The following is a 26,360-nucleotide window of genomic DNA, read 5'->3' as shown; positions in this document are numbered from 1 at the left end:
ATTTACACAAATATATAAATGGAGAATGGCTACATTACGTATATATGTTTAATTTTTAAATATAATTTTAAGATATAATGAACGTTTAAGTCCTGTAAGTGCTTACGAAATTGGTCTTCTACTATTGAAGAGGTCTTTGTTGAAAAATGGCGGTGAAGGTTGGTGACACCACAATACAAAATTGACGTTTAATTACCAAAACTGCAGAGATCGATCAAATATTGCAACCAGCTATACTGAAAGGTAAATTAAGGTAATATTCTTCCTATGGTGCTCACGAAATATGTTTTAGCGCATTCAGATGTGGGCTCTATTTCCAGTGTTCTCCTGACTTTCGTCGACTCGAGACTCGCTAACACCTTCCCAATGCATTCTCACGCTCTAGTGACCCTCAAAACCAAATGTCTACGCCCAGGTAATGTGTATAAGAGAAGTGAGACAAAGAAAGCATACGAGTTACCCCAGATTTTGAAAGCCCATACCCCACTATCGTAGTGATGCCAGGCATTTTACTGGAGATTGTGAAGTGACGAAGCAAAGAATTTTGGTTGCAGAATTTTTACAACTCCGATTGGGTCTGTGTACCTTTCCCTGGGGACCAATGCTGCCATTCAAATTATTTTTAAAAACCAAACATTGAATGAAAAAATAAAATAATGCCACGCACGAAATTTCCAAATATATTACTACTTTAATACTTTTTCCCCATTTTAAAGCATTGAAATATTACGTACTGGGAGGGAACTCTTACATTTAATGCTTGCAATGTGTATTTGAAATCATAATGTTCTTTATAAATTAACAGTTAATAGTTTTTGTTATTTCTTTGATCAGATTAGATGAGTAAACTGTGTAAGAACCATGGAGAAGAAGACAGAAAAACTATCTTCTGAAGATTCCAAGTGTCAGAAAGATGAGGGACTTCAGGTTGGTCTTTGCATTCCATTATTTTATGTAAAAGACATGGCACATTTTAAGTAAAAGACATTACATTTACAGATTTCATGTAAAAGACATTACAAATTTTTATGAGCTCATCTTGTAGTATATTTACAGCTGATAGAAAAATATTTCTTTTCAAATTGTGCATTTTGAAAAAAAAAAACATATATATATATTCAAGTTGTAAAAAGGGGCAGAGAGAATAACATTTTAATGGTAATTATCTAGAACCTGAACCAATATTATGGTGCATAACTCAAACTGGCAATGTTGAATTGTTAATGTATAATTATTTCATCATTTTCACACAGGAATCGACGTCCGTAAAGAGCCGTTTTCTGGCTTTCTCATTTACTGCTGAATTTGACCTTGTTCAAGTCGTATTATTTGCAGTGGCCTTTGTGTTGAGGGTCTCAGAAATACACCAACCTAGAGCCATTGTGTAAGATGTCCTTTAATTTCATCTAGGTTTACACATGCATATTCTCAATTGAAGCCAATTTGATATAGACAATATGACAGTATTAAAAAATGATGTGGACAGTTTCTGGCTCTGAGGTTTCTAAAAGAGTCTTAGATTGTTTTCATTGAAAAAAAAGGTTTGCCACCTTTAAAGAGTGGATGCTTGATATCTGAATTGAAGTCAGAAAAAATCTGTTTTGGTGGGATTGTCCAATCCACCGAACAATAATTTTGAAAAATAAAAGCATCAAATATTTGTTTTTTCATTCAGCTAAATTATATTGTCTATAGTATTTGGCAAATCTGTTTTATGCTAGTGTGAGCCTTTTTTTATCAATCATATTAATTTCCCTGATTCATGGTGCTGTGCTTATGTTACTTTTAGAGCACACATTCCAAAACAGTTCTGGCCCATGGCTGTGTACAGACAACTCTCTTTGCAATAACTCTGGTTCTCAGAGAAAGAGAAATAGAAAAACCTAATGAGATTGTGTGAGTATGTGTGTGTCTGTTGTTTTGGGGGTGGATAAACCAGTGGCTTCTGTAAACATTTGGTACAAAATTACCATGTAAAGGTTTTCAGTAGTGAAAGTGAATCTATTGACAAGTCATTGGCAATATGTACTGTTTGGAATACAGTGTCACTGGTATCTACTTTTATTTTGTCAACGTGGTTTGGGCACTAGAGATCTTTCACTTTCTGTGAAGAATTCAAAAGAGCAGATTGATGTGGTTTGAGCACAAGAAATCTTTCACTTTCTCTCAAGAATTTAGAAGAGCAAAATGATGTAATTTATGTTTTTTTTTTAATACAAAAAAAGTCATTAGTAAACTTAATATACATGGAACATCTACATCATAGCTGAAATTCAATGTTTTGATGTTGAAACCCTCTCCCCATTCTGACAGCATGTTAGCCTACAGGCATGGAAGATTGCTTCTTTTTGCTTATTGGTCAAAATAACAATAATGCTGCTTATAATGCTGTGTTGAACTGGTAATCATGGTGATATGAAGTGTTTTGGATTGTTACCATGCAACCATATCATCATAGTAACCATGGCGACAAAATAATTCCCAAGTGTGGAAATGTGTGCATGTGTGTTTTTTGACTGTGCATTTTAATCTTTCATTTAGATCTGATTCTCTTTCTCTGTTTTGTTATTCCTATTTTAACACATTTCATTATATCATGCTATCTCAATGTTGGTAGATTTTTCTAGGTCACATCCCATAAGTGCACAGATATGTTTTTTGTCCTAAATTTAAAGCAGATTTACAAATTTTTTCGTACTACTTTTTTTGCCTTTAGCATCCCCTGTGGTCATAAGATCACTGAGCAATTCCTTCCATACAACCAAAAACCATGTCTAAGTATAAGAAATACAAATTGGTAATTGAGATAAATATTAGTACTCAGATTCTAAAAAAAAATGAGATTTACATTTATGTTAAATGAGAAATTACATGTAATTGACCAAACAGTTAAAAACAGTTAAAATTCAAGAAATATCTTTTTATTCCAAAGTCATAAGTGTTTCATATCATTTGTGTTTAAGGTTATTAGAAATGCATCTCTTTTATTTCAGGTTTGATGAGCTTTTCTTTGGCAAGTATGCTGGTTTCTATATCAAGAACACTTTCTTTTATGATCTCAATCCTCCACTCGGGAAGATGTTATTTGCACTTGTTGGTAAGTTGCAGTTTTTATGTAAATAATTATTGGATACTTTGTCTTAAGATTAGTTTTTGTGACTTTCTTTCTGGGGTCACTGTTGCAACTTAGACACTGTGTAGAAATTGAGTTGAGAAAATTTAAAGAAATGGTTTTCTCACCTCTGTTAGGTGTTTATAAGTTTTAAGTTTTGTTTTCTATATTTCAGGTTATCTTTGCGGATACACAGGGGACTTTGTGTATGAAAATATTGGAAAAGGTATTTCTTTTAAATGGGAAAATGTATCTAAATCATGAATATTTTGTGATTCGTTTTGACATATTTAGCTATTGTTCTGGAATAAATTAATTATGCCCTGTAGTGTGCATGAAAGGTTGTAACATTGATATAATTTTTTTCCAGAATACGATGCCAATGTTCCAGTTTGGCAGATGAGGTTGATTCCAGCCATCTGTGGCAGCCTTGTGGTGCCCTTAGCATATCAAGTTTTTATAGAGATGGGGCTCAGACAGGGGACTGCTGTCTTGGCTTCCTTTATTATTATATGTGGTTAGTATGTTAATACCTGGTAGCCCTTAGCCTCTTAGCTTTATAGATTTTTTTAGAAAGATGGGCTTGGCATCTTACACATGATTTTCTTTATTGTTTAATCTGTGCTGTTTTTAACTGCAGAGAAATTCTTGTTCAATTATTAGTTCATACTGCTGTAAGTATTGACTCACTTTTAGTTTTATTTTAAAAAAAATGGAATATTTTACTATTATATATGAAAATAATACTGAAATTGTTGTTTTCTTTGTATGTTGAATATGAGGCAGTGATTATTATTATTTTTTTTTTTTTGACAGATAACTCCCTGCATACCCAGTCTCGTTTTATGCTGATGGAGAGCATGATGCAAATGTTTAATCTTCTGTCTCTTATTGGATACCTTAAGTTTAGAAAACTCAAGAACAGGTAATGTTGATATAGATACTGTGATGTGAATTTCTGACACACAGAATTCTCATGGACAAATTTTGATCATTACTTTTATCTATTTATTATTATTTTGATTTTTCAAGAAATTCAGATAATTTATCCATGCCTACACATGATGACGACTATGGTTACAAGATATAAGACACAATTTTTTTGTCAGGTTTAGTTTTATATTTTAAAATGTAAAAAAATGATAAACATTTTGGAGGAATAAAAACTATATATATTACTCACTAATATTTTAACTGATATTTTCAGACCTTTTTCTCCAGCCTGGTTTACTTGTCTGGCTGTGATGGGCTTGTCTTGGGGATGTTCGTTATCGTAAGTGTATTACTTTTTTGGGACGTAATATATACTTTGTGTAGCTCTGAAGAAACAGTATTTCAGGAATTTAATTACTCTTAGATACATTTTTCCAGTAATAACTGTAATTAACCAATAAAATATTATTTTAAGGCTGCAGTAAGTAATATTTAATTGCATGGAAATGACTTATTATTTATTTATTTATTATCTTCTTGCCACTGCACATAATTGTCTAGTTTTGAAATTATTCCTTGAAGGACAGTAGCTGTAGTATCTACCCCAAGAGATCAAATTTAACATTTAAATCAAAGTTAACTTATCTGTAACAATTTGAATATTGATCATGGATCTCGTGGATGAATTCATCTGTTACAGGATCAAGTATGGTGGTTTCTTCACTGGTCTCCTCATCCTGGTCTTGGTAGTCAGGGACTTCTGGGAATTGTTGGATGACAAAACAATCCCTGATGTAAGTTGATTACCATAAAATGTATGTATGTATAAATTATATTATATTTCTAGACCCATTTCCAAGCTTCTGTTTTATTACATGCTTTATGAAAAATTTTCACATTTGGCAAAGGATTGTGTTTTGTTCATGACAAAGTTTGTTGATTGATGAGAATATGGATTTCATCATTTTCAAGATAAAGTTCTTGATTTGTGAAATGTGTTTTTGTTTTTGTGTGGCATATATTTTTGCTATGGTTGGGGATTTTCTGTTTGGAACAATATGTTTGTTGAGCACAAGTGGTACAGTTCAGTACTTGGCTCTATGTTTGACATATAATCACAGATGAAAGTCTTCCAGATTTATCCAGAAAAACCAGATATTTGTGTGTTGCATATACCCCCCCCCCCCCCCCCCCCGATCCCCCATATAGAGCTATGCACCTTTGGTGCTTGCATTTTCCAGATTTTCTAAAAGGCCCACTTTCATAATCATCATCATCATAATAATAAATATACAATTATATACAATTATGAGGCATGTATGTATTGTTTTATTTTCTAGTTCACCATGTGGTTGCACTTCCTATCCAGACTGGTCATGGTTGTTGTTTTGCCTGTGTTGTTCTATGTGGGATTATTCTACATACATTTTGCCTTGCTGACTAAGTCTGGAGTGTATGACGGGAATATGTCCAGCAAGTTTCAAGCAAGTCTAGAGGTATGTTTTTGATTTGGTTTGATAACGATCTGTTACATTTTATAAAATAACTCCTACTTTTGCTGTTTACAAGCAATAAAACTCCCTGTTTTAAAAAATTTTTAAACCTTTTTTTTTCCATTTTCCTACTTTCTAGGGATCGGTTTAAAATTTATGCCTGCTTATATGTCTTTTCAGGGAGGGCTCGCAGCAATAACGAGAGGCCAACCTCAGCACATTGCATATGGATCCCAGATCACAATACGCCACTCATACGGTAAACCATGCTGGCTTCACTCCCACGCCTTCAATTACCCTAAATATTACGAGGGCAAGAGAGGCAGCAGCCAGCAGCAACAGGTCACCTGTTATAATTTTAAAGATCCCAACAACTGGTGGGTGGTGAAACATCCAGACAAGTAAGTATTCTCTGAAGTAATGTGGACATGGTAGTTCAATATAAGGAAGTTTTGTCTTTTTGCATGTGGTAGATTGTGGGATATTTTAAAGACAGATCAATGTTTCTGATTGATTTAGGTATTATTTAAGCTTAACTAAAAGTGCATTTAAAGGTGTGTGTGTGTGTGTGTGTGTGTGTGTGTGTGTGTGTGTGTGTGTGTGTGTGTGTGTGTGTGTGTGTGTGTGTGTGTGTGTGTGTGTGTGTGTGTGTGTGTGTGTGTGTGTGAGAGAGAGAGAGAGAGAGAGAGAGAGAGAGAGAGAGAGAGAAGAGAGAGAGAGAGAGAGAGAGAATAGTCGACTATCGTGTTATTTATACAAACAAACATATATATTTATGGTATATTTGCGTCAATACATTGCTGCTGTTGATTATCTGGAGTTTTATTCTGATGTTGAATTTTTTGTATATTTCTGAGTTTCCTCAATATGTAAAATTACTTTTTAGAGATGACCTGAATGTTGATGAACCTCCAGTACATGTAAAACATGGTGATATTGTCCAGCTTTTACATGGAAAGACTGGAAGATATCTGAACAGGTATGCTGCTGACTTGCGGTTTTAACTTTGAGGATAAATTTTTTTTGTGGTCTCTGAGCTAAATCAACGATTTGATAATTTCAAATGCCTCAGTCATTTCAGTATTTTGCTTCTTAAACTTTCTCGTACTTTCTAACAAAGTCACTTTTCATCACATCATAATCATCAACATTATAAAAGTTACCAAGTTAACAAAACACTGTTTTAAGGAATATAATTTATTCATTTTGTTTTAATTTAATAGCTTATGTTGTGTTATAATCATTGTCTAGTGATGGCATCATGGAAATTTCATATGCTTCCTAGCTATTTTTTTTTTTTTTTTGAGCAAATATTTGAGCAATTATAATTTTTATCACAGTTTTTTATAATTACAACTTTTCAATATAAAATATTACAGTTACTGTACCTTTTATCCACAACAATACTTTGTTAACAGATTTTTGTATCATTGATGTGTATAAATAACAAGATATACATGATTAAAATTATTTGCTGTACATTTACATCCATGGTATAGATATCCCGTTATTACAAGTCTTACATGACTAAAAATTCCAGTACTTCCACATAGACACATTAAACCCCACTACATACAATTCAGAAATCTATTTCGTGTTTTAATTTGATGATAATTTATCCTATAGCCATGATGTTGGTGCCCCAGTTTCAAACCACCATCAAGAGGTTTCCTGTTACATTGACTTCAACTTCACTAATGGACGGGTGCCACCACAGAATTGGTGGAAAGTGGTGAGTCTCAGGGAGGGAGGGGGGATGGGGACAATCAAAGGCTATATTCCTACTGAAAATAGAAATATTGACCATAATTTCATATAACTGTATAATCTTTGTTTATTTATGTGAATTTTAGTCTAAGTAGCTTTTTATCAATAACATGAGTGCTATTTTCATCTATAGTTATTGTCTTTTGCACATGCTGATTTTGGTGTTTCCTGTTTATATATGCTATATTATATTATGTTATAGGACATCATTAACAGGGACTCAGAAGGAGACACATGGAAGATCATAACCTCACAAGTGAGATTCATTCATCTCAACACATCACAGGTCCTCAAGGTGAGATATACCTTAAAGTTGTAACAATAGTTTATTCAGATAACCCTTTAACTCCAGAGTTATAATCACATTGGCTCCAGTGTTTCAGTGTCTGGCAATTCCCTCATTACCTGAGAATGGTGTCTTGTGAGATACTAAAATGGTGATTTTCTGAATTGAGCTGTAGTTTGAAGAAGCTTAAATTGTAAATTTTGAATGCATAATATTAATAATATTATTATTATTGTTATTTTGTATCCATGATGGCTATTACAGTAATATAAGAATATATTTAACTGATTTAAAAGGTAAAATTTCTAACTTGATGTCACACAGGACTGGTATTATTAGTACCACCAGCGTATACGCTGGCGGTACTCATGGTTTTAGTCCCGACCCGTCTCTTGCCTTTATTCTGGAATGGTAAATGCCAGAGACCTTTTGTTCATCTCACTTTGTAGAACTTGTCAAGTGCAATACTGGAGGTGGTGTCCATTTTTTTGTTTTCGATATGGTTTAGGCATTGCGCTATATCAAAAATTACAACATCGCAATATTCAGTGGGAAAAATGTTAAATATTCCAAAACTGGCAGAGATACGCCCATAGGTACTATTGAACTTGAATAGGAAGTTATATAGAAGTAATCTAACTGTGACCTTTAAATTGACCTTTGACCTACTTTTCACCATGAACTGAACTTTGCAAATTTTCTAGCCCTTATATCTCCAAAACTGGCAGAGATACACCCATAGTTACTATTGAACTTGAATAGGAAGTTATATACTGATAATCTAACTGTGACCTTTTAATTGACCTTTGACATACTTTTCACCATGAACTGAACTTTGCAAATTTTCCAGCCCTTATATCTCCAAAACTGGCAGAGATACACCCATAGTTACTGTTGAACTTGAATAGGAAGTCATATACTGGCATTCTTATTGTGACCTTGAAATTGACCTTTGACCTACTTTTCAACATGAACTGAATTTTGCAAATTTTCTATCCCTTATATCTCGAAAACTGGCAGAAATAGGTCCAAAGTTACTATTGAACTTGAATAGGAAGTCATATACTGGCAATCTTACTGTGACCTTGAAATTGACCTTTGACCTACTATTTATGATGAACTGCACTTTGCATGTTTCCTGGCCTTCATATCTCCAACATTGGCAAAGAAATGCCCATAACTACTATTGAACTTATATAGGAAGTCATATACTGTGACCTTGAAATTGACCTTTGACCTACTTTTTTACCTCAAACTGAACTCTGCATATTTTCTTGCCCTTCATATCTTCAAAACTAGCAGAGATCTGCCCAGTGTTGTTCCTAGGTTTTCTCTTTTGTCAGCATCCGGTATATGCATTACTGATAATGCATTTCAAGGAAAACCAATAGGCCTATTGTCTAGAAAATCACAGGAGTGATCACTGTTAGGAAAATACAGGTTAATTTGGACATCTCATTGATTGGACCATTTTAACTGTTATGTTTTTTTGATTTTTTTTTTTTCATATTTTGAGAACTCTTGTTTATTGCATTTTATAGAGCTTGTCAAGCACAAGACTGGTGGTGGTGTCCAATTTTTTTTTTTTTTTTTTGGGGGGGGTCCATACGAATGCACTTACTCCAGCTGGTGGTACAATATCCAGAGGCGGTATCGCCTCTCTGATCCTCTAGTTTATATTGTCAAAAGTCAAAAATGTCAATTTATTAATTTCATTGACTTCCAGACCAGTGGTAAGATCTTGCCTGAGTGGGGGTTCTCACAAAACGAGGTTGTTACAGACACTAACATAGGTCAGGAGACTGCTATGTGGAATGCTGAGGAACACAGATATACCAAAAGTAAGGGATATAAAATTAAAGGCAAAGGTTGCCCCTCTTCTTTTAGTTAAACTCTGGAATGTCAAATGCTGAGTCTCTATCTCTCTCTCTCTCTCTCTCTCTCAGTCTTTTTTTGTGATAAAAAGGGGACAGATTTTCACCACTTTGTAATAAATTTTTCATTGGCATCAGTAATTTCAATTTGGTGATATCTGTTGTTAGCATAGAGCCCTTCCCCTTTCTTAATTTTTTTCAAATATAAATTTTCCAGTGACATACATTATTCGTGGTAGTAAAAGACTTTCTCCCTCTCTTAGGTGGTGAGACTGCTGAGAAAGCATCCAATAAAGGAAACTTAATACCCACTCAACCAACACAGCTGAGCTTCTGGGAAAAATTCAAAGAACTCCAGGTAACAAGATAATGCATTCCCTCCAATGTTCTTATAGTTTATATAAAACTTCATTTATAGTTCTTATAAAACAGGGTAAGATATGGTGAAATAGGTTTATCATTGTTACTTGTGTAATGTTCATTTAGGCTGCATTGACAGTATGTCATAAGATCAAGGACCTTTTATGAAGGGTCAAAAACTTGTTCCTCATAGAGAGAAAAAAAAGTGAAGTCTCTTTAGAAACAACTCCTTTTTTATCAAGTTAAGACATTAATTAAACACTTCGTATCGTCAGCATAGCAATTTGGATTTAAGTTCTATTAATTTTTAATTTTGTCCTGACTCATCACTGGTGTGTTTATATCACCCTTTTCAATGGGGATTAGATAGTCAGCCAGATTCTGTCTTAATATTGCTTGTCTGTCTTCTTTTTTGTAAGTTTAGTTTGTTGATCTCTGTGTTTTATTTTGTTCAGGTTAAAATGCTGTATACCAGACATGATGCAGACTTGGACCACCGCTATGGGTCCACACCTTTAGACTGGCCCTTGATGTACAAGAATGTGGCTTACTGGGCAGCTTCTAATGTAAAGGTAAAAAAAAAAAGAAATTATCTATAACAGTACAGAGAGCTCTAATGTTACAGAGAAAGAGAGTTTGAAACTCAGCATGTCCTGTAGGATCTTTTTGCGTTATTTGAGAGTTATGCAAATGTCATGATAAAAATGATTTTGCCACATTCTTTACAAATGGGTCCTAGTTGTATTGTTTACTTTTCAGCACTGTACTCTATCCAGAAATCTTTGTATTATTATCATTCTAATGATCACAAATTACTCCAACAACCATTCTGAGTTTACACATTATCATAATGGTTTTAATTCAATGGTATTGTTTTATTTCAGAGACAGATTCATTTGCTGGGTAACCCACTCCTGTATTGTACTGGGACTTTGGCTCTGTTAACGTACTGTGCTGTGTTACTGTTCTATTTACTCAGAAGACAGAGGGATATACGAGATTTGCCAGAAGGTGAGTGGACATTTTGAAGTAAAATTATACAAGGCTACCTAATAATTATTGTCTAGGAAACATTAAATGGCAGAAAATTGTGAAAGTTTTGTGGGTTACTTTATAGATTATTTGTTTTCTCAAATGTTTTAAGTCCGGTGAGAAGTTGTAAGGGGGTAAAACTTTTCTTGAAAGATGTTGTAAAAAATGATCATAAACATTTTGCACGGCTAATAAACACAGCTTAAGAGATTTGACCAAAGCATTTGTATGATATTAAAAGTGTTTCATAAACCTGGATTGGTTTGAAATACAGGACAGTGCTGTATGGGAATAAAATGAATACAGCAAAAAATGTATTATTTTTACAGCAATGTGGCAGCAGTTTGTTTTGGTTGGAGAGCTGCTACTGGGAGGTTTCCTGGTGAACTTTGTGCCTTACTTCATGCAGGACAGGACCATGTTTCTTCACCACTACTTGCCCGGGGTGCTCTTCAAGTTCATGGTTCTGGCTGCAGTGATTGATCACGTGTACTCTGTGTTAAAGTAGGTGGACCTGATATCAGAAAATATTAGTGTAGTACATTTTTTATTCACTTCAATACATCTTTTTGAAATACTAAGTGGAATGTATTTCCTGCAGGTTGCTTGGGATTTATTGATAATATTAATTAAAAGCTAATCCATGTGGTAAGGTGGTGAGTTTTGCAGTGTCTACAAATTTTGTGCTTTTTCTTGTTCCTCATACTTCGGATGCTCATCTCCAATTAATATTTTTTATTCTATTTTTCAGTTATATCACCCAGCATAATAGACTAGCAAACCAAGTGAGCAAGTTTACGTTTGTGGCAGCAGTGTTGGTGTGGTGTAGCGCAGTGTACCACCAGTTCGACAAATACCGCGTTCTAAATCAAGGAACGACAATACTAACCCCGGACCATCTGCAGAAATTGCAGTGGAGAGAGTCATGGGATTTTGTCTACTCTTTATAGAGCATTTTACCAATGTTTTGCCAGCTATTAATATAATTTACCATTCCAGTTTAGACTAATATTAACTAGTACTTTGAGAAATATACACATGGCCTGCAAGAGTCATGGAGCCTTCTATTATGGTTCTGGAGAGTTTGGCTAGGGAACCATGGAGCTCTGTTTAGCTCTTCCATATTTCACCTGATGTATGAACTCGGCAAAATGGTCCACTGCTGCACAACTAGACAAATTAGTTGGAGCCATATTGCTTGTGATTGATATCTCTACATTACAACTTATAAGGAAGAGATTGAGAAAATGGATAAGAATAATCCCAATTAGTTATGTTTACATATTTCAGTTACATTTAATAAAAATCCTTTGAACTGCAATCATGACAACCAAGGTAATTTTAAAAGTACTGGATGTTGCTGATTTAAAGGTCCAAGTAGATGTATGTTAGGTAGAATTAGGAGGGTGTCAACTAATCTGTAACCAACTGAATCTCTTGTAGAGGTTTTATCCTCATTAACATTTCTAAGGTGGAATTTTTTTGTATATTTAATTGTCTAGAATATGCAATTGTCATTCAGTTACTTTTGCACAAAATGTTTACAAGTGTTGCAGGATTAATTTACTGATAAATGGCATATCTTGTTTTATAGGTTTCAGGGTTTTCAACTTCAAAAGCTAGGTTGGTTTGGTACTGTGGATAAGTTTTGCCATTAAGAAGAAACTGTTGTTTACATTTTGACAATATTTTTAAATAGAAGTAGTAGAATTTTACTGATCATATTTGATATAGCAAGTACATGAACATATATCAAATATCCCTTGTGAATGGTAGTCAGGGAAATACGGAACATCCTGACACCTAATAACAGACATTATGATTTATCTCAAACAAATTTTATGAAAAGGATTTTCTTTTGCATCAACCAAAATTAATTTCAACATTGATCACAAATTTGGACAAGTATTTCAGTTCCAAAATTGGCCGAATCATGCTAAGTCTACTGTATGTGACAAATCTGACAGTGAAAACTAGCTGAAAGGTTTTATAGACATTTATTATACAGTTTAAGAAATATATTGTAACATGAGATTGTATTGGTGAATATGCAGATATACGTTTTAATGGTGAACACATTTTATCGCTGATACTAATATATACAGAATGTACAACTATTTTCAGAATACTTTTTACAAAATAAAGAACGATGAAGACAACAAATTGCTTTCTATGTCAGTATCACAGCCAAGTCCATAAGATGGTGTTATATTAAATAGTTCCTGATCTGCCCACATGTTAAGAGTCTTCAGAATCCGAGGCCACCTCAGTTAAAGCTTTTATATCGTCAATGACTGACTTCAATGGTTCTGAAAGAAAATTAATTGGATAAAATCAAGTTACTATTTTATCAAACTTATTTATTACAAGTAAATCTATGTTAAATCTAAAGAAATGTATTTCCCTATAACTTACAAGCATATTTTGATTACAATTGGCTTAAATTTTAATCTTTTTAAAACTACATTGCTAAGCCCATTTGACCTCTTGAATATTATAGTTATGTTTTTGTGGCACAAGATTAAAGTTTATATTGAAATGAGGTCGTATTTTTAGCATTTGAAATATGGTAAGGACAAGCAAGCACAGTGCCAGAAAATTGTTGATTAGCCATTTTCAAACTGTACGTTATTTTCAAATAATGTTTAATATATACCTGAGACCCTTTGTGACTGTGCAGCATTAGATGATGGTTCAATATTTTCTTTATCATCAGTGGTGCTACTGTCAGACTCGTAATTCACCGGGGAAGCTCTTTGAGTTTTCACTTTACTCAGCAAACCTTCTTGTCTCAATGTGGCCTGTATTTCAATTACGAAATATATTTAATTACTTTTCTCACCAAAATGTCTATTCACTTTTTCCTCACAGAAAAGTATATAAGAATTTTTTAAAAAATAATCAGTGATGATGAAAAAATAAACTATAGTATATAATGCTTAAATAATTATACATTTTGCAATTGAAATGTAACTCAATGAGGGTTGACAGCACTTGTAAAGGTTTATCATTTACTTAAAATCAAAATGGACCTCATAAGAATGCTAAGCACCCCGATCTTTATCTTACCATCAGTAAATTTTTGTCCCTCTCTGAAGTTTTAAGTTGATGGTGTAGTTTGTCTAGCTGCACCTTGTAGTAGTCCTCCAGCCCCTTAACCTGGTCAGCAGCCCTCTGTCTCTCTCTTGACATCTGTCTCTCTTGTTGCCGTAGCGAAACAACTGGTATTTGAAAACAACAGTGCATGAATCGTCTGAGACTTACAGATATTGATGATGAATCCTGGCATTTATAACTTTAAATTCATTTTGAAGAAAATGTGTTTAAAAATTTTGATTTAATTTTAAGCCCATAATAACAATCACTTCCTCAAAAGAGTCCAAATTCACAAATTCATGTGGTGTTACTACAATAACCTTTTTAATCCAAACATATAAAGTAAGACTAAATTAAATATCAATTTTATTGTCTAGAAGACTGAACAACTTTAAGGACATCCCTTCTGGAGGCAAACCTAACTAAACAAAGCAGAACAAATATACTTACCAGCTTTTGTGTGTTCTCTTCTGGCATCATTTAGCTTTCTCTCCATCTCTGTGAACTGTTCAATGAACTGTTGCTCGTCCTTGGTCTGTTTATCCTTGAGTGCTGTGAAAATTTTAACATATTTGAAATACATACTAATGTCATGTAATAAATACACCAAGAAGGAACATTATATACAATAACTTAAACTCTATAAGACCATTCCTTAATATGTCAAATACCTGATTGGACAAGAAAATACACAACCAAAAAATAAAAGGAACCAACAGTCAAAAACTTGTAATACATACATCACTGTTGAGACATGACAACCTTGGTACATTACACACTGATATTGAACACTTGTCCTTAATTTTTTTTCCAACTTATTACAGAAGTTACTGCACCTTTTTCAGCCTCTAACTGCTGCCTGGCCAGGTCAGTCTTCAGTTTGTCCACGGCTTCTCTGGCCTCCTCCAGTCCACTCTGGGCCTCCTCTAGCAGCTCACTCAGCCTGTGACATTTCTACAACAATAATTTACAATACATTAAGCTCTTTAGCATCTTCAGCGCTTTCATTTAGTCTGAGGCATAACAAAAATTTAAACCAAAAGAATAATGTTTTTATTTGCAAACTAAGTCATAAGCAGTGTGTGTGTGTGTGTTTATGCATGTGCGTGTAGGTATGCATGAGCGTGTTTTAATTTTCTCGTCTGTCACAATCGTTCAATAATGACAACACAATAATGATGATTTTGATGTTGTACAGAGATGAAATGCAGGTCACAATATGTAAAATACCACAAATACAAATCAACATTGTGCTTAATGTCTCAAAATAAATATTTCACCTGATTTCTGTCTTCTACAGAGGTCTCCAGAAGTTTTATTCTGTCCCTCAACCCTTCTATTTCTCCTTCATCTAAAATGGTTTTTAAAAATTAGTATTTATTATGGATTTAAAAGAAAAAAAAGAAGATAGAATACTGAATCAAAAAGAACATAGCCAGAGCATATCAAATGGTATTGAGGTCAAATAGTTTAGTGGAGTGGACAGTTATCTTCATACAAGATATCTGAAAAGATTGCACTAATTGCTCACAAAGTTTAAATACCTAAGTTACTAATCCTAACATGCATATATGCATGCTTGCAGGTGCACACACACACACGTATATTTTCAAACATCTCACTGATAATTATGCCAACACACTGATGACAAAGAAAATCTTGAACAGTAGACTTATATGGATGACTGCACTTGAACACATAAATGTATATTCTCATGATTTATACTTTTCTAATCACTAATCCGTGCTTTTCCACACAGCACCAATTTACTGTACAGAAAACCAAACCAACATGATGGAAATATTCCAAGGAAAATAGTTTTAAAACAGGACAGGGATGCCGGGTCTCTTGCCTATCACTTCACTCACATTTGTGCCTTACGTCTCCAACCTTTTGGTCAATGAGTTCAGAGTCTTTTCTGATCTGTGTGGCCAGACTGTCCCTCTCTCTGGTCACTCTCTCTAGTTCCTGGCACAACTGACCATAAGAACCACTGCACCATTAAGGATATATCAGTGTGTTATATTGGTCTATCAAAATGGTTCAACAGGCAAAATATATAATTAAATACCGACTTTTGAGCAGTTTTTAACTATTAAATCTATGCTATGAACAGTGAAAATATTTCTGAAGATATAATTTTTTGCTATTACTACAGTAAACTTTTTAAAGATCACTTCAGCATATTTATTGTCATAAAGTGAATTAAGTGTTGTTAACAGGTAGCCATTGTATGCATCGTATAGTTTAGGTAATGCACTATCAAAGTCCAGTCTAATGAAGCACATGGTTTTCAGTTTAAGGGACATTTCACTGTGTGTATATGAAAAATTATATATCTATATTAATGTCAAAGTGCGCAAAAGTAGGCTAGCTAACTCAATTCTCCTGCTAAGGCAAAATTATGTTCTTAATCAATGGGTGACCTTGTACTTCTACCTTGTTTCATCCACTGGAGCAGGTTTTTCAGGAACTGTTTTCTGTTTCATGGCTTCCGTTTCTTCTGACATCTGCATCCTTAAGAATGCCTCCTTCCTGGCAAACTGGCCTGAAAATGTCATTTTATTGTCATAATCATATCTATCAAATCACTGCCATTTCCTTTAAGGTTATATATATATATATATATATATATATATATATATATATATATATATATCTGAAATAGCGAACTCAAGACACGGCAACCAGTTTATCAGGCTGCAAAAAAAATTATTGACCATTTAATGCCAAGGCATCGAATACCAATTATGTTAATACAGAAATTAAAGTTCTGAGTATAAACCAACCAGTAAGAAAATATCTTGTAAAGACAAGTTCTAAACTTACAGCCAGTGACAGAGAAACTCTGCAGTGGCTAAATTATTCAAACCCAGCTTCCTACCTTGAAGCATTTCCACTCGGCCACTGGCAAAACTTATTCTCTGTCCATAGGACTTGAGAGTTCCAAGAATTCCTGACTGCATCTGATCCATGTCAGTCATTTTTTCTTGGACACTGAAAAACAGAAATAAAATCACTTGGAACACCTTAGTTACACAGTAAACATATAATATAGACATGCATTTTACAATGAAACTGATAAACTTATGAGATTCAAATTGAAAAGGCAAGTGGGAACGCTTTTTCAGAGTGGCACAACATTACTGAATATTCCAAAACCTGATTTTTTCGAAGTTTTTATGTTATGCATCATTAAATCCCAGTTAAAAAATCATATTTTAATTTTGCTTACCACTGTGCAAGCTGTTGAAGAATCTCCACCTTGTCCCTGTCTTGTTGCAACCTCTCATCTAAACTGAGTGCCAACTCTTGTGCTTTGGTCAGAGCATTCTGGGTAGTCTGAAGTTACATAGAAACCAACTTTATATCAAGTACAACATATATTTATCTGGGACCATTGAATCGATACTTTTTCCAACTACAGTTTATGAAAATATTTTAAGAATGAAATGAGGAAAATAAGAACTAAAATCCAGACAATTTTTAACAAAAAAAAAAAAAAAAAAAAAAAAAAGAAAATGTAAACAAGTGGTTTCATTCAAATAGACTACCAACCTTCAAGTTGTTCCTTTCTATCTCTAACTGAGCTTCTTTGTCTGATATCGAGTGGACGAGCATCTGGTTTTTGCTCAAAGCTTGTTGAAGTTGCTGTTCTATTGCAGAGACCTGTAAAAACATTCATGAATCTCAAAGTGCAGAAACAGAAGTGACAAGACTTTGTAAAAGGGCATGAACAAATAAAAATATGTAAAGCTAGAAATATAAAGCATAAAATCTAAGCAAAACACTTAACATATTTATTTCACTTTACTGCTTCATCTTTAATTTGGAAAAAAATGTGACTACAAACACTTAAGTGATTAGTCAAAAATTTATGTATCACATCCTAGAAAATAACATAGGATAGTTATCAGGGTCGTGGGCTGGTTGTTGAAAGATATGTGTATAGTCCATGATAGACTTATAAATATATCCCCCTCCCCTCCCACCCCAGGACTATGACCATGGTTACTACTACTGTGCCTAAATTTCTACTTATCCATGTATTGAGTGAAGTACCTTTGCATTCCAGTTTTGTTCATCTTTCTTTCTCACTATATCTGCAGACTTCTGTTGTACTAATAAAGCAAACACTTTCTCTCTCCATCTGAAAAATATATATTCAATGTTGTAGAAAGATATATCTTGTGAATTGGAACGCATCAAAATTTAAAAAGGTTTGAATCAGTAAACACAACAAAGCATAACTTTTACATTTTTATATTTCTTTTTATTGGGTACAGAAGCAGAAAGCTTTGCAATAACTTGTTAAAGAAGGAGCAAGTTTCTCAGATACATGACAAAGTGTATTTACCTTGTAAGTAAATTTGCACCTTTCTTTTTCTCACTTATTTCTTCCCCCTTTGTCTAAAACGAAAATATATATGATACATTAACAACTAATTTGAAAACTGCATCAGATTGGTTTGTCTTAATTTATATGTTGGTCTAATCTGTACCATTTTAGTTTCACATATACAATGACTCATTTAAAAGTATACTAGATCAAACAGATGTCTTATATCATTGAAAAGCCAAATAATCATATATATAATAGTTTGGTAACTTATTTAATGAAAAATATGTTTTACAAACCTTAGATAGTTCTTTCTCCTGTATTGAAAGAATTTCATTCAAAGAATTCAGTCGAATATGAAGCAACTGAAGAGTTGACTCCAGACCCTCCTTCACACCCTGCACTTCCTGAATCAAGATTTTTTAAGAGAATGAAAAACAAAATATACAAATACTATAAAATAATTGGTTACATTCGCATGAAATTCCTAGCTTGTTTCTTCATTACTTATGAATTCTACAAATAAACATTTTGCAAAGTTTGTGACCAAGCCAAAAGGGTGCATTATTTGCACATATTACACACACATAACTGAAATATGAACACACAGCAAACTACATATGAGCTTGCAGAATAAAAAAATTCTATGAAACTTCACATAAAAGAAATCCAGCTACCGCAAGTTTTCTTTCCATGGTTTGCTTGTCTATTCTCCATGCTTCTGTAGACTGTGCATATTCCTGAGTCTGCTTGATATAGCTCTGCAGCTTCTGGATCTCTTTGGACTGGTTAAACAGTTGAGCTTCTTTTTCACTAGAATAAAAAGCCAAAAATCTTTCTGACTGGAAATTTTTTAAAGTCTCATGTTTTATTTATCGTGTTTAAATCTAAAGCTTTATTTTTATCAAACGACTGACCGTTTGATATTCTAGGAGGTATCCAAGGGTTATTCATAATACTTAAGAAAGAGCATCCAACATATTAACCTTAGTTAACAAACAGAATAAAATTACACAGAATGAATGTGCCCTAAATTTTGTTGTACACAAAATCATTTACTCTTACATACATGGTGAGATAATTGAAATTCAATACTATTCTTACTCTAAATCTCTTTTTGTTGTTTCTTCTTGTTCCTGTTTCTCCTGCAGTAATCTTCTCATTTCATTCTCCAGCTGCTCTCGTTTAGTTTGTCTGGTTTCCTGTTGGTGTTGCAGCTGTCCTTTTAGTTCTGACACTTGTACTACTAATCTTGACAGCTCTTGTTGGTGATTTGAGTTCAAAATGTCTATCTGCAAAGAGACAGATGGTAAAATGAAGAATACTATATGATACAATAATACAGAATGCTTGAATTCATTTCAAGCCAACAACTTCATATACAAGTTCAACAAAAAATGTTCATTTTTTATTGCTTTAACAATAATTTTGGTAGCATTTTCAATACCCCTTTCATATATAAAAGTCATCCCCCACATGTATAAAACATATTAAAATAACATAGTTTTTAATCTTTGTCCAACATTTTCTTAAGCAAAAATCTAGGAGGCCACAAACTTTTGTTCAAAAGGATTTCTATCAGAATCTCTTACACCGACTCAGGGCTACTAAGAAAAGGCTGTTTTTTTTTCAGTTGTCCCAAAATGCCCCCCTCCTACATTTAATGATCTACTGATTTAAAACCCCTGTTTGTACACATAAATGTATAAATACCTCATTCTTAAATCTCTCTTCTTCTTGTCTAAGTTTTTCTTGTAGTCTTGCCAATGTTTGTTCATGTTTTATATCACTGCTGGCAATCTGTCCTTCAAGTCTGATGACAAAATACTATAATAATAATTCCTGAACCAATACATGTATGCAATAAAATTAAGAAAAGAAGAGAGGAAGGAAGTACTGCAATACTGTTAGTGCGCCATATCCTGATAATTGACTGCCTGGCTTGAGGCAAGTATGTTGTCCTGACCATATATCTAAATGTACTTATGTATTTACTTATAGCATATACAGATACTTATTTAAATTCAATTTTATATTTTTAGATAAAAAAAAAATCCAGCAAAAGCACATCTAACCATGCATTATCAATTGGATGAGAAACGCACCTTAGCACATTTTGATTGTGATCAGCTTTTGCTTTACTGAGCTGGAGTTTCAGCTCAGCAACCTCTGTAGCCTGTCTGCTGATGATGTCATCAAAATGGCGACTGTCTGATCTCTCAGAGGGCGAGTGGTGGACATCCACTCTGGCCTTGATCTCCTACCAATGACCAGAAATACATATGTATATCTATTTACAGGAAGGACTCAATCTTTTTGTTAGAGGAAATTGTGACTTTTTCAGATACTTGACTTTTCCAAATCATAAATGCTTAAAATTATAACATTCTTACTGGGTGGAAGCAACAAAATTGAAAAGAGTACACGTTTTAGTTTTATTCTATGTAGTAAAAGCACCACAAATGCTTTAAAGAAATATAATTTTTATTTGAGTCCAAAATAATATATCTGAAAGATATGCCCATTGAAAGGATGGAGTCATTACAGTAAGTTCAACAACAGGAGACGGAAATAAGAAACCGAAAAAATTTATTCAGTCACTGAAAACACTTAAGTCTTCAAATCATGATCCAATATGTACTAATGCTATTATGAAATGTTTTTTTCTCACCTCACTTGTGGGTATGATAGCAGCAGGCTTTTTATCCCTGTAAAAAAGTGAGCAGAAATTTATACAATCATACTGTACTTAACATATTAAGCACGTCTTTTGCTTAACACATTTCTCTGATATATATTTAACCCTCTTAAATGCTTAAAATTATCTAATGAAAGTTTTGACATATGAATCATTATTCCAGTTAGCTGCATGCACATGTATTTAAATTTTCTGGCATACATTGGGCATCTGCAAATCATTTATGCAGCAAAACGAATTAAACATACATACCTCAGCCTTCGGTTCTCTGCTCTTAAATCACTTATTTCATCTGACAATCTATTTAACTCTCTCCAGGGATATCTTTTTTCCTCTTTTTCTTCATCTCCCACCTGAAGATCTTTATGTTTTCCAATGGCAGATGGAATCACGGTAGGCTTGGAGGCAGCTGGTCTTTGGAAAGCTGACGGTGGCAGAAGAGTTTCTTTAGATTTACCTGAAGCCATGCCACCTTATGAAAATAATAATGAAAATGATTTAGTACCATTCTTGCCTAGTGCAAAACAAAAATATATACATATATATTCACTCTTGGTCGTTTACATCACTGTCAATTGCTACTGAACATTTTTGGAAGCTTTACTTCTACCGAGTACTACAGCTGGGATGATCTGCTAAATTCTAGAATGTTCTTGTAAGTTCTTTTAGTTATCACTACAACTACAAAAATAACAAAAATAATAAATACATCCTGGTGCAGATTTAAAACAATTTGTACTTTTTATTCATGGGGGGGGGGGGGGTATAATGAACTAAGGATTATGACAGGCTTTCACTAGTCTGTTATGGTTAAATGTCTGTTCAGTGGATCGTTGTGTCACTTCGTACTGCCAAACCTGTCCGATTGCACTTTTCAATACCTTTGAGGGAAACATGACCAATGGCATCGGGAAATGATCAAAAAGATCTTACCACCACATCTGGATTTGAAAAAATATTCGGGAGTCAGCAAATGCTCCCTAAACATTTTCAACCGCCTTTAGTGTAGACTTCCCCGCCATTTCCATGTCTAACATGCAAAGCTGGTTAATGTTTTAAGTTTAGTTTAGTAAAATGCCCCGATATTTCTTTATCAAATTTAATTTCGTTTATACAGATTATTGACAATTTTATTTAGTATAACAGAACCGATCATTTTGCTCAAAGATTTGTTTCACCATACCCCTACTTGTAGTGTTTCATCAATTGCAAAACAATTGCAAAAACACAATTTCTTTTAAAAGTGGGTCAGACGACAACCAGTCAACAAAAATGGAATATCACCTACTTTTTTCTTTGAAATGCAATTTGGATATAGAAAAGGTAGCATTGCAGATACCGATAAACTTAAAGACTTTGCCCCGATTTATCTAATGTGCACCATCATGTGTTTGATTATCATTCATTGAATTGAAAAACACCAGACGGGTTTATTATGGAGGGGTCACAGGCTATAAAATATATACTGTTTCATGATTGTAAATACTAAAAGAATATAACGATTCAAATCGCAATTCAACTAGAACTTAATTTCTTTCGGAACATCCATTACATTCAAAATAATTATGCCCAAAACTTTTAAACTGTCTTTGCATCAGGAACTTTCGTTTTGTCGAATCCCCCTACCAGTATTTCTGGAGTGTTCTAGATCTGCATGGATTCGAGTCGTTTCGGGTCAAGGTAAAAAACAGCATTCCACGGGTTCTAGAAGGCTGGTCGCTGTGTATAAAAGCGTCGCAACGTGACAGCTGCACAGATCAAAGACAACTTGCTTACCAAAGCCTCCGAGAGAGAGAGAGAGACGATACGAGCGAACACTCCAGTTACTACTACCACTGCTGTACTTACACAGTTAATTGTCGTGAAGCAAGATGAGTTTGCTACCGCTTTTGCTCGAGCCATTCGTTGAAGAGAGGGCAGTTCGAGATCCCTGGACCGAAATGCGACGTGACATGGATCGCATGAACCGCCAGATGCACCAAATGTACCATCACATGTTCCAAAACTACCCAGGACAAGTGCGTGGAATGCAAGAAAACCACTGTCAAAACTACCCCATCGTGGAAGAGGATGGTAATAAGAAGCTGAGGTACGTCTTTGATGTTCATCAATTTAAGCCAGAGGAACTGGACGTTAAAACCAAGGGCAATCTAGTCACCGTCGAGGCCAAGCACGAAGAGAGCGGCGAGGGAAGATCCCTTTTCCGCCAGTATTCCCGTACTTTCACTTTGCCAGAGGGCGTGGAACCGAAAAGCTTGACATCTGCCCTTCGTCCAGACGGACTGCTGACCCTTGAGGCGCCTGTCCCTGAGAACATGATCGAGGACAAGCCAAAGGAACGCAAGATTGCAATTCAGCACACATAATTTAAACTGTATATATTAATTTGTACTGCACGAACTATCACCTTCCCCTCGATCTCTAATCTACTAGTATGCATGTGACTGATGAGATGCATGCAGTTCTGTGTAAACGGACTGACATTGCAGGCCGGTGTCTTGACTTGATCAGCCATGTGAGATGTGCTTGAAAATTTGGACAGTAATTTTTTTGCACAAGAAGTGACTGTTTGCAGAGATAACGTTTATGATGGAATCATGATTAGAAATTCTATTTCATTTTTTTTTTTGTGATTAATCACAAAAGCTGCAGCAATTAAGTTGAGTAAGGAGATTATTATGCATAAAGCATTTATTTCCAACAAATGTTACCTGCAAGAAAATGATTATTTGTCATTTTATACAATCCAATACAGATTTGAAGCTTAACTTAATTGTTTTAAGTTTTTTATGGTGACATCAATGTTCAGTGAGTTTATAGTGTTTGTTTAAATGTTACCACATGTGTTAAGAGAACATGTAAATGTTATTTTTGATTTCTATTCTTCCAATAAATTGATATATTTTATAATTAAATGTGTTGTCTTGTTGGTTAGTGACAACTGGGGGGGTATTTATAAATCGCAAGGAAAAGTACCTATGAATATAGCATTTAATACTGGCCTCCATGAAAGTTATTCTGACATAAAAGAAGAATCTTTTGTTTCCGATTTTGGTTGGATTCTATGAGTATTGGCCCAGCAGCTTTTAGCCACGCAGCTCGAAGCTAAACAAGATCTTCTATAAGTGGACTAGTTATGGCCGTTAGACTGAAATGTAGTGATCGACAGGGTTGACCAAGTGCCACGTAAAATGGCTGACATATGCTCCTTATTGTCAGATGTCACATAGATTTTGCTTAATCAACCTGGTTAGTGCACCTAAAAATATTAGGCCCAATCAAAATAATAGTATTAGTATAAAAATCTCTCTCGAATAACAATTAATCACTTTAATCAAGATAACAATACAATAATTACCTCTGCCAAGGAGGTAATGTTTTCACACCTGTTTGTTTGTCTGTCTGTCTGTCATCAACATAACTCAAAAAGTTATGGATGAATTTTGATGGAATTTTCAGGGTAGGTCAGAAATGGGTTTACTTAGAAGTGATTAGTTTTTGGTGGTGATCCGGATCAATAATCAATCAATAATAAAAAACTAAGTTATGGACCGATTTTGATGAAATTTTCAGGAACTGTCAGAAGTGGGGCAAGGAACAGATGATTAGTTTTTGGTGGTGATCTGGATCAATAATCAATCATTAATCAAAACTATCGAAAATTTAGGGGTGAAATGGCATTGGATGGAGACTTTGCTGCCTTGGCTGAGGTCTGCACTCTGAGTGAGTGCTTTTCTAGTTTAAACCATAATTGAAATAATTTTCTTGTTTTCTCTTTGGGGAGGGGGGAGAACTATATCCAAAACTTAATCGCATGAATTTGATGGTAGCGATAACCTAGGTCAAGGCCAGTCACTGCCCTCCCTCCAGTAAACTGGTGCAAAACTTATAAATTCAACAGTGTTGTTTCAATAGCAGCCAATATTAAATAGCAAAACAATGAATCCCGAAGTGAGCTAATTCCGTACATTATTTTTGACAGTTTGCAACAATATGCAGCATATCCCAAAAATTATGCTGGCTTTAGAAAAACAGACTGATATGGTATGAATTACAGCAGGTACATTACTGAAAAATGAGAGAGAGAGATAGATTATGTATGCATGTGAGAGAGGGAACCTTGCGTTTTCAGCTAATGGCTTGTCACCCTCCAGATCTAGTTTTTACCAGTATAATGCTTACTTGGAGCTTGTGAGCAAAAAAATTTTGTTACCCTATATTTTTTAATCTTCTTTATTACCTTTTACAGAACATTAAAAAAGTTAGTTTTTTATATTGCTGTTATTATGCAGATATTGCCAGAAATAACCTGAACTTATTATCTGTTGTGAATAATTTTAAGTGCAAAACACTTTCCATTTTACACTTATATTAGGGGCCTTATTTCCTAGAATGATGAAGGAGAGAAAGACAAAATGGGTGGTGTTAGGCTTTTAATTTTAAGCAAAACCCTCACTCCTTGCCAATATTATTACTGGTTTTTAAATTGAAATTCAAGACTCACTGCGCCATCTATCAACAACTATTTTTTTTTTTTTTTTGGTCTGTGATGCAGTTTCCGACATTTTCTGAACTGTCCTGCCGTTTCTCTTCCCTACCTCTACCAGGGCGACAGATTGATTTTTCACAGATATGTCTCTATATAAATAGACAGCCATTTGGCTCGGTTAATTTTCCCTTTTTTCCCTATATAGTCTGCCACCCTGGTAGAGGGTACCGTTTCTCCTAAAAGAGTCTGCGTCCTCTCGACAGCCGAACGTGGTAAAAGTTGTCGGGATTTGTCACTTAATTTGTATTGTCAAATATTTCCGATTGCACTTTTCGATAACTTGAGGGGGAAACATGACCAATACCGTGCATGCAGTCAAGAAATGACTATAAAGCTCTTACCACGTTCTCTGCACTTAGAAATATATTTGTTAGTCAGCAAATGCTCCCTAAACACTTTCAATAGACTCCCCCGCCACTTCCATATGAAACATGCAAAGCTAAATAATCAATAAAGTTTAGTTAACTACAAATATTTCGAGACTTCTTTTATCACATTTAATACAAATTGTTCATATGATTGACAAATTTATTAAGCATAACAAAATCCAACATTCTTCAAAAAGACTTGTTTCAACACATCTCTAATTGTAGTGTTCCATCAAACGAAACAGTAATGAAAACAAAATTACTATGGAAAGTAGGTCAGTCGTGTCCAGTCAAAACATTGCCAACAAACATTAAATTTCACCTACTTTTTTCTTTGACATACACTCTGTGAGTGGATATGAAAAAAAAGTATTGCAGATGGCAAGTAACTTTGCCCCATTTTATCTCTTGTGCACCACCATTGTGTTTGATTATCATATATTGATTTGAAAA

At 34.2% G+C, this 26,360-nt stretch overlaps 3 protein-coding genes across 11 annotated transcripts; 2 read left to right on the top strand and 1 right to left on the bottom strand.

Moving 5' to 3' along the window:
* The first annotated feature begins 119 nt into the window (after nt 1-119).
* On the top strand, nt 120-12,990 carry LOC106180766 (protein O-mannosyl-transferase 1). Of its 7 annotated transcripts, none has more exons than XM_087007775.1 (20): nt 120-243; nt 835-927; nt 1,790-1,896; nt 2,994-3,097; nt 3,288-3,338; nt 3,483-3,629; nt 3,929-4,037; nt 4,320-4,385; nt 4,746-4,839; nt 5,386-5,541; nt 5,719-5,939; nt 6,425-6,517; nt 7,165-7,270; nt 7,508-7,600; nt 9,318-9,432; nt 9,729-9,823; nt 10,281-10,397; nt 10,710-10,836; nt 11,187-11,361; nt 11,609-12,990. In XM_087007775.1, exons 2-20 carry the CDS (start codon nt 862-864, stop codon nt 11,805-11,807), a joined length of 2,241 nt encoding a protein of 746 aa, XP_086863901.1. In that variant the 5' UTR covers nt 120-243; nt 835-861; the 3' UTR covers nt 11,808-12,990. The 7 variants fall into 7 exon arrangements, with proteins under 7 accessions (XP_086863901.1, XP_086863897.1, XP_086863902.1 ...); XM_087007771.1 differs by lacking the exon at nt 1,790-1,896 and adding an exon at nt 1,254-1,384; XM_087007776.1 differs by having other exon boundaries at nt 120-253.
* On the bottom strand, nt 12,836-26,360 carry LOC106180765 (coiled-coil alpha-helical rod protein 1). 3 transcript variants are annotated; one of them, XM_087007768.1, is made up of 21 exons: nt 26,234-26,360; nt 21,243-21,462; nt 20,964-21,000; nt 20,398-20,552; nt 20,006-20,105; nt 19,397-19,584; nt 18,970-19,105; nt 18,592-18,699; nt 18,311-18,363; nt 18,016-18,103; nt 17,512-17,622; nt 17,189-17,295; nt 16,838-16,950; nt 16,393-16,501; nt 15,822-15,946; nt 15,234-15,304; nt 14,790-14,907; nt 14,404-14,505; nt 13,927-14,078; nt 13,514-13,658; nt 12,836-13,166 (listed from the first exon to the last, which is right to left on the bottom strand). In XM_087007768.1, the coding sequence occupies exons 1-21, from the start codon at nt 26,343-26,345 to the stop codon at nt 13,096-13,098; spliced, it is 2,421 nt and encodes an 806-aa protein (XP_086863894.1). In that variant the 5' UTR covers nt 26,346-26,360; the 3' UTR covers nt 12,836-13,095. The 3 variants fall into 3 exon arrangements, with proteins under 3 accessions (XP_086863894.1, XP_086863895.1, XP_086863896.1); XM_087007769.1 differs by lacking the exon at nt 26,234-26,360 and adding an exon at nt 21,924-22,064; XM_087007770.1 differs by lacking the exon at nt 26,234-26,360 and adding an exon at nt 21,872-22,006.
* On the top strand, nt 22,669-23,905 carry LOC106180768 (heat shock protein 27-like). The gene has a single exon (XM_087007784.1). The coding sequence runs from the start codon at nt 22,862-22,864 to the stop codon at nt 23,354-23,356; it is 495 nt and encodes a 164-aa protein (XP_086863910.1). The 5' UTR covers nt 22,669-22,861; the 3' UTR covers nt 23,357-23,905.

The sequence above is a fragment of the Lingula anatina genome, chromosome 3 (assembly GCF_051362555.1).
Source record: "Lingula anatina isolate TDL-2025a chromosome 3, LinAna3.0, whole genome shotgun sequence".
Classification (NCBI taxonomy): Eukaryota; Metazoa; Brachiopoda; class Lingulata; order Lingulida; family Lingulidae; genus Lingula; species Lingula anatina.
This window is presented reverse-complemented; position numbering and strand designations above follow the sequence as displayed.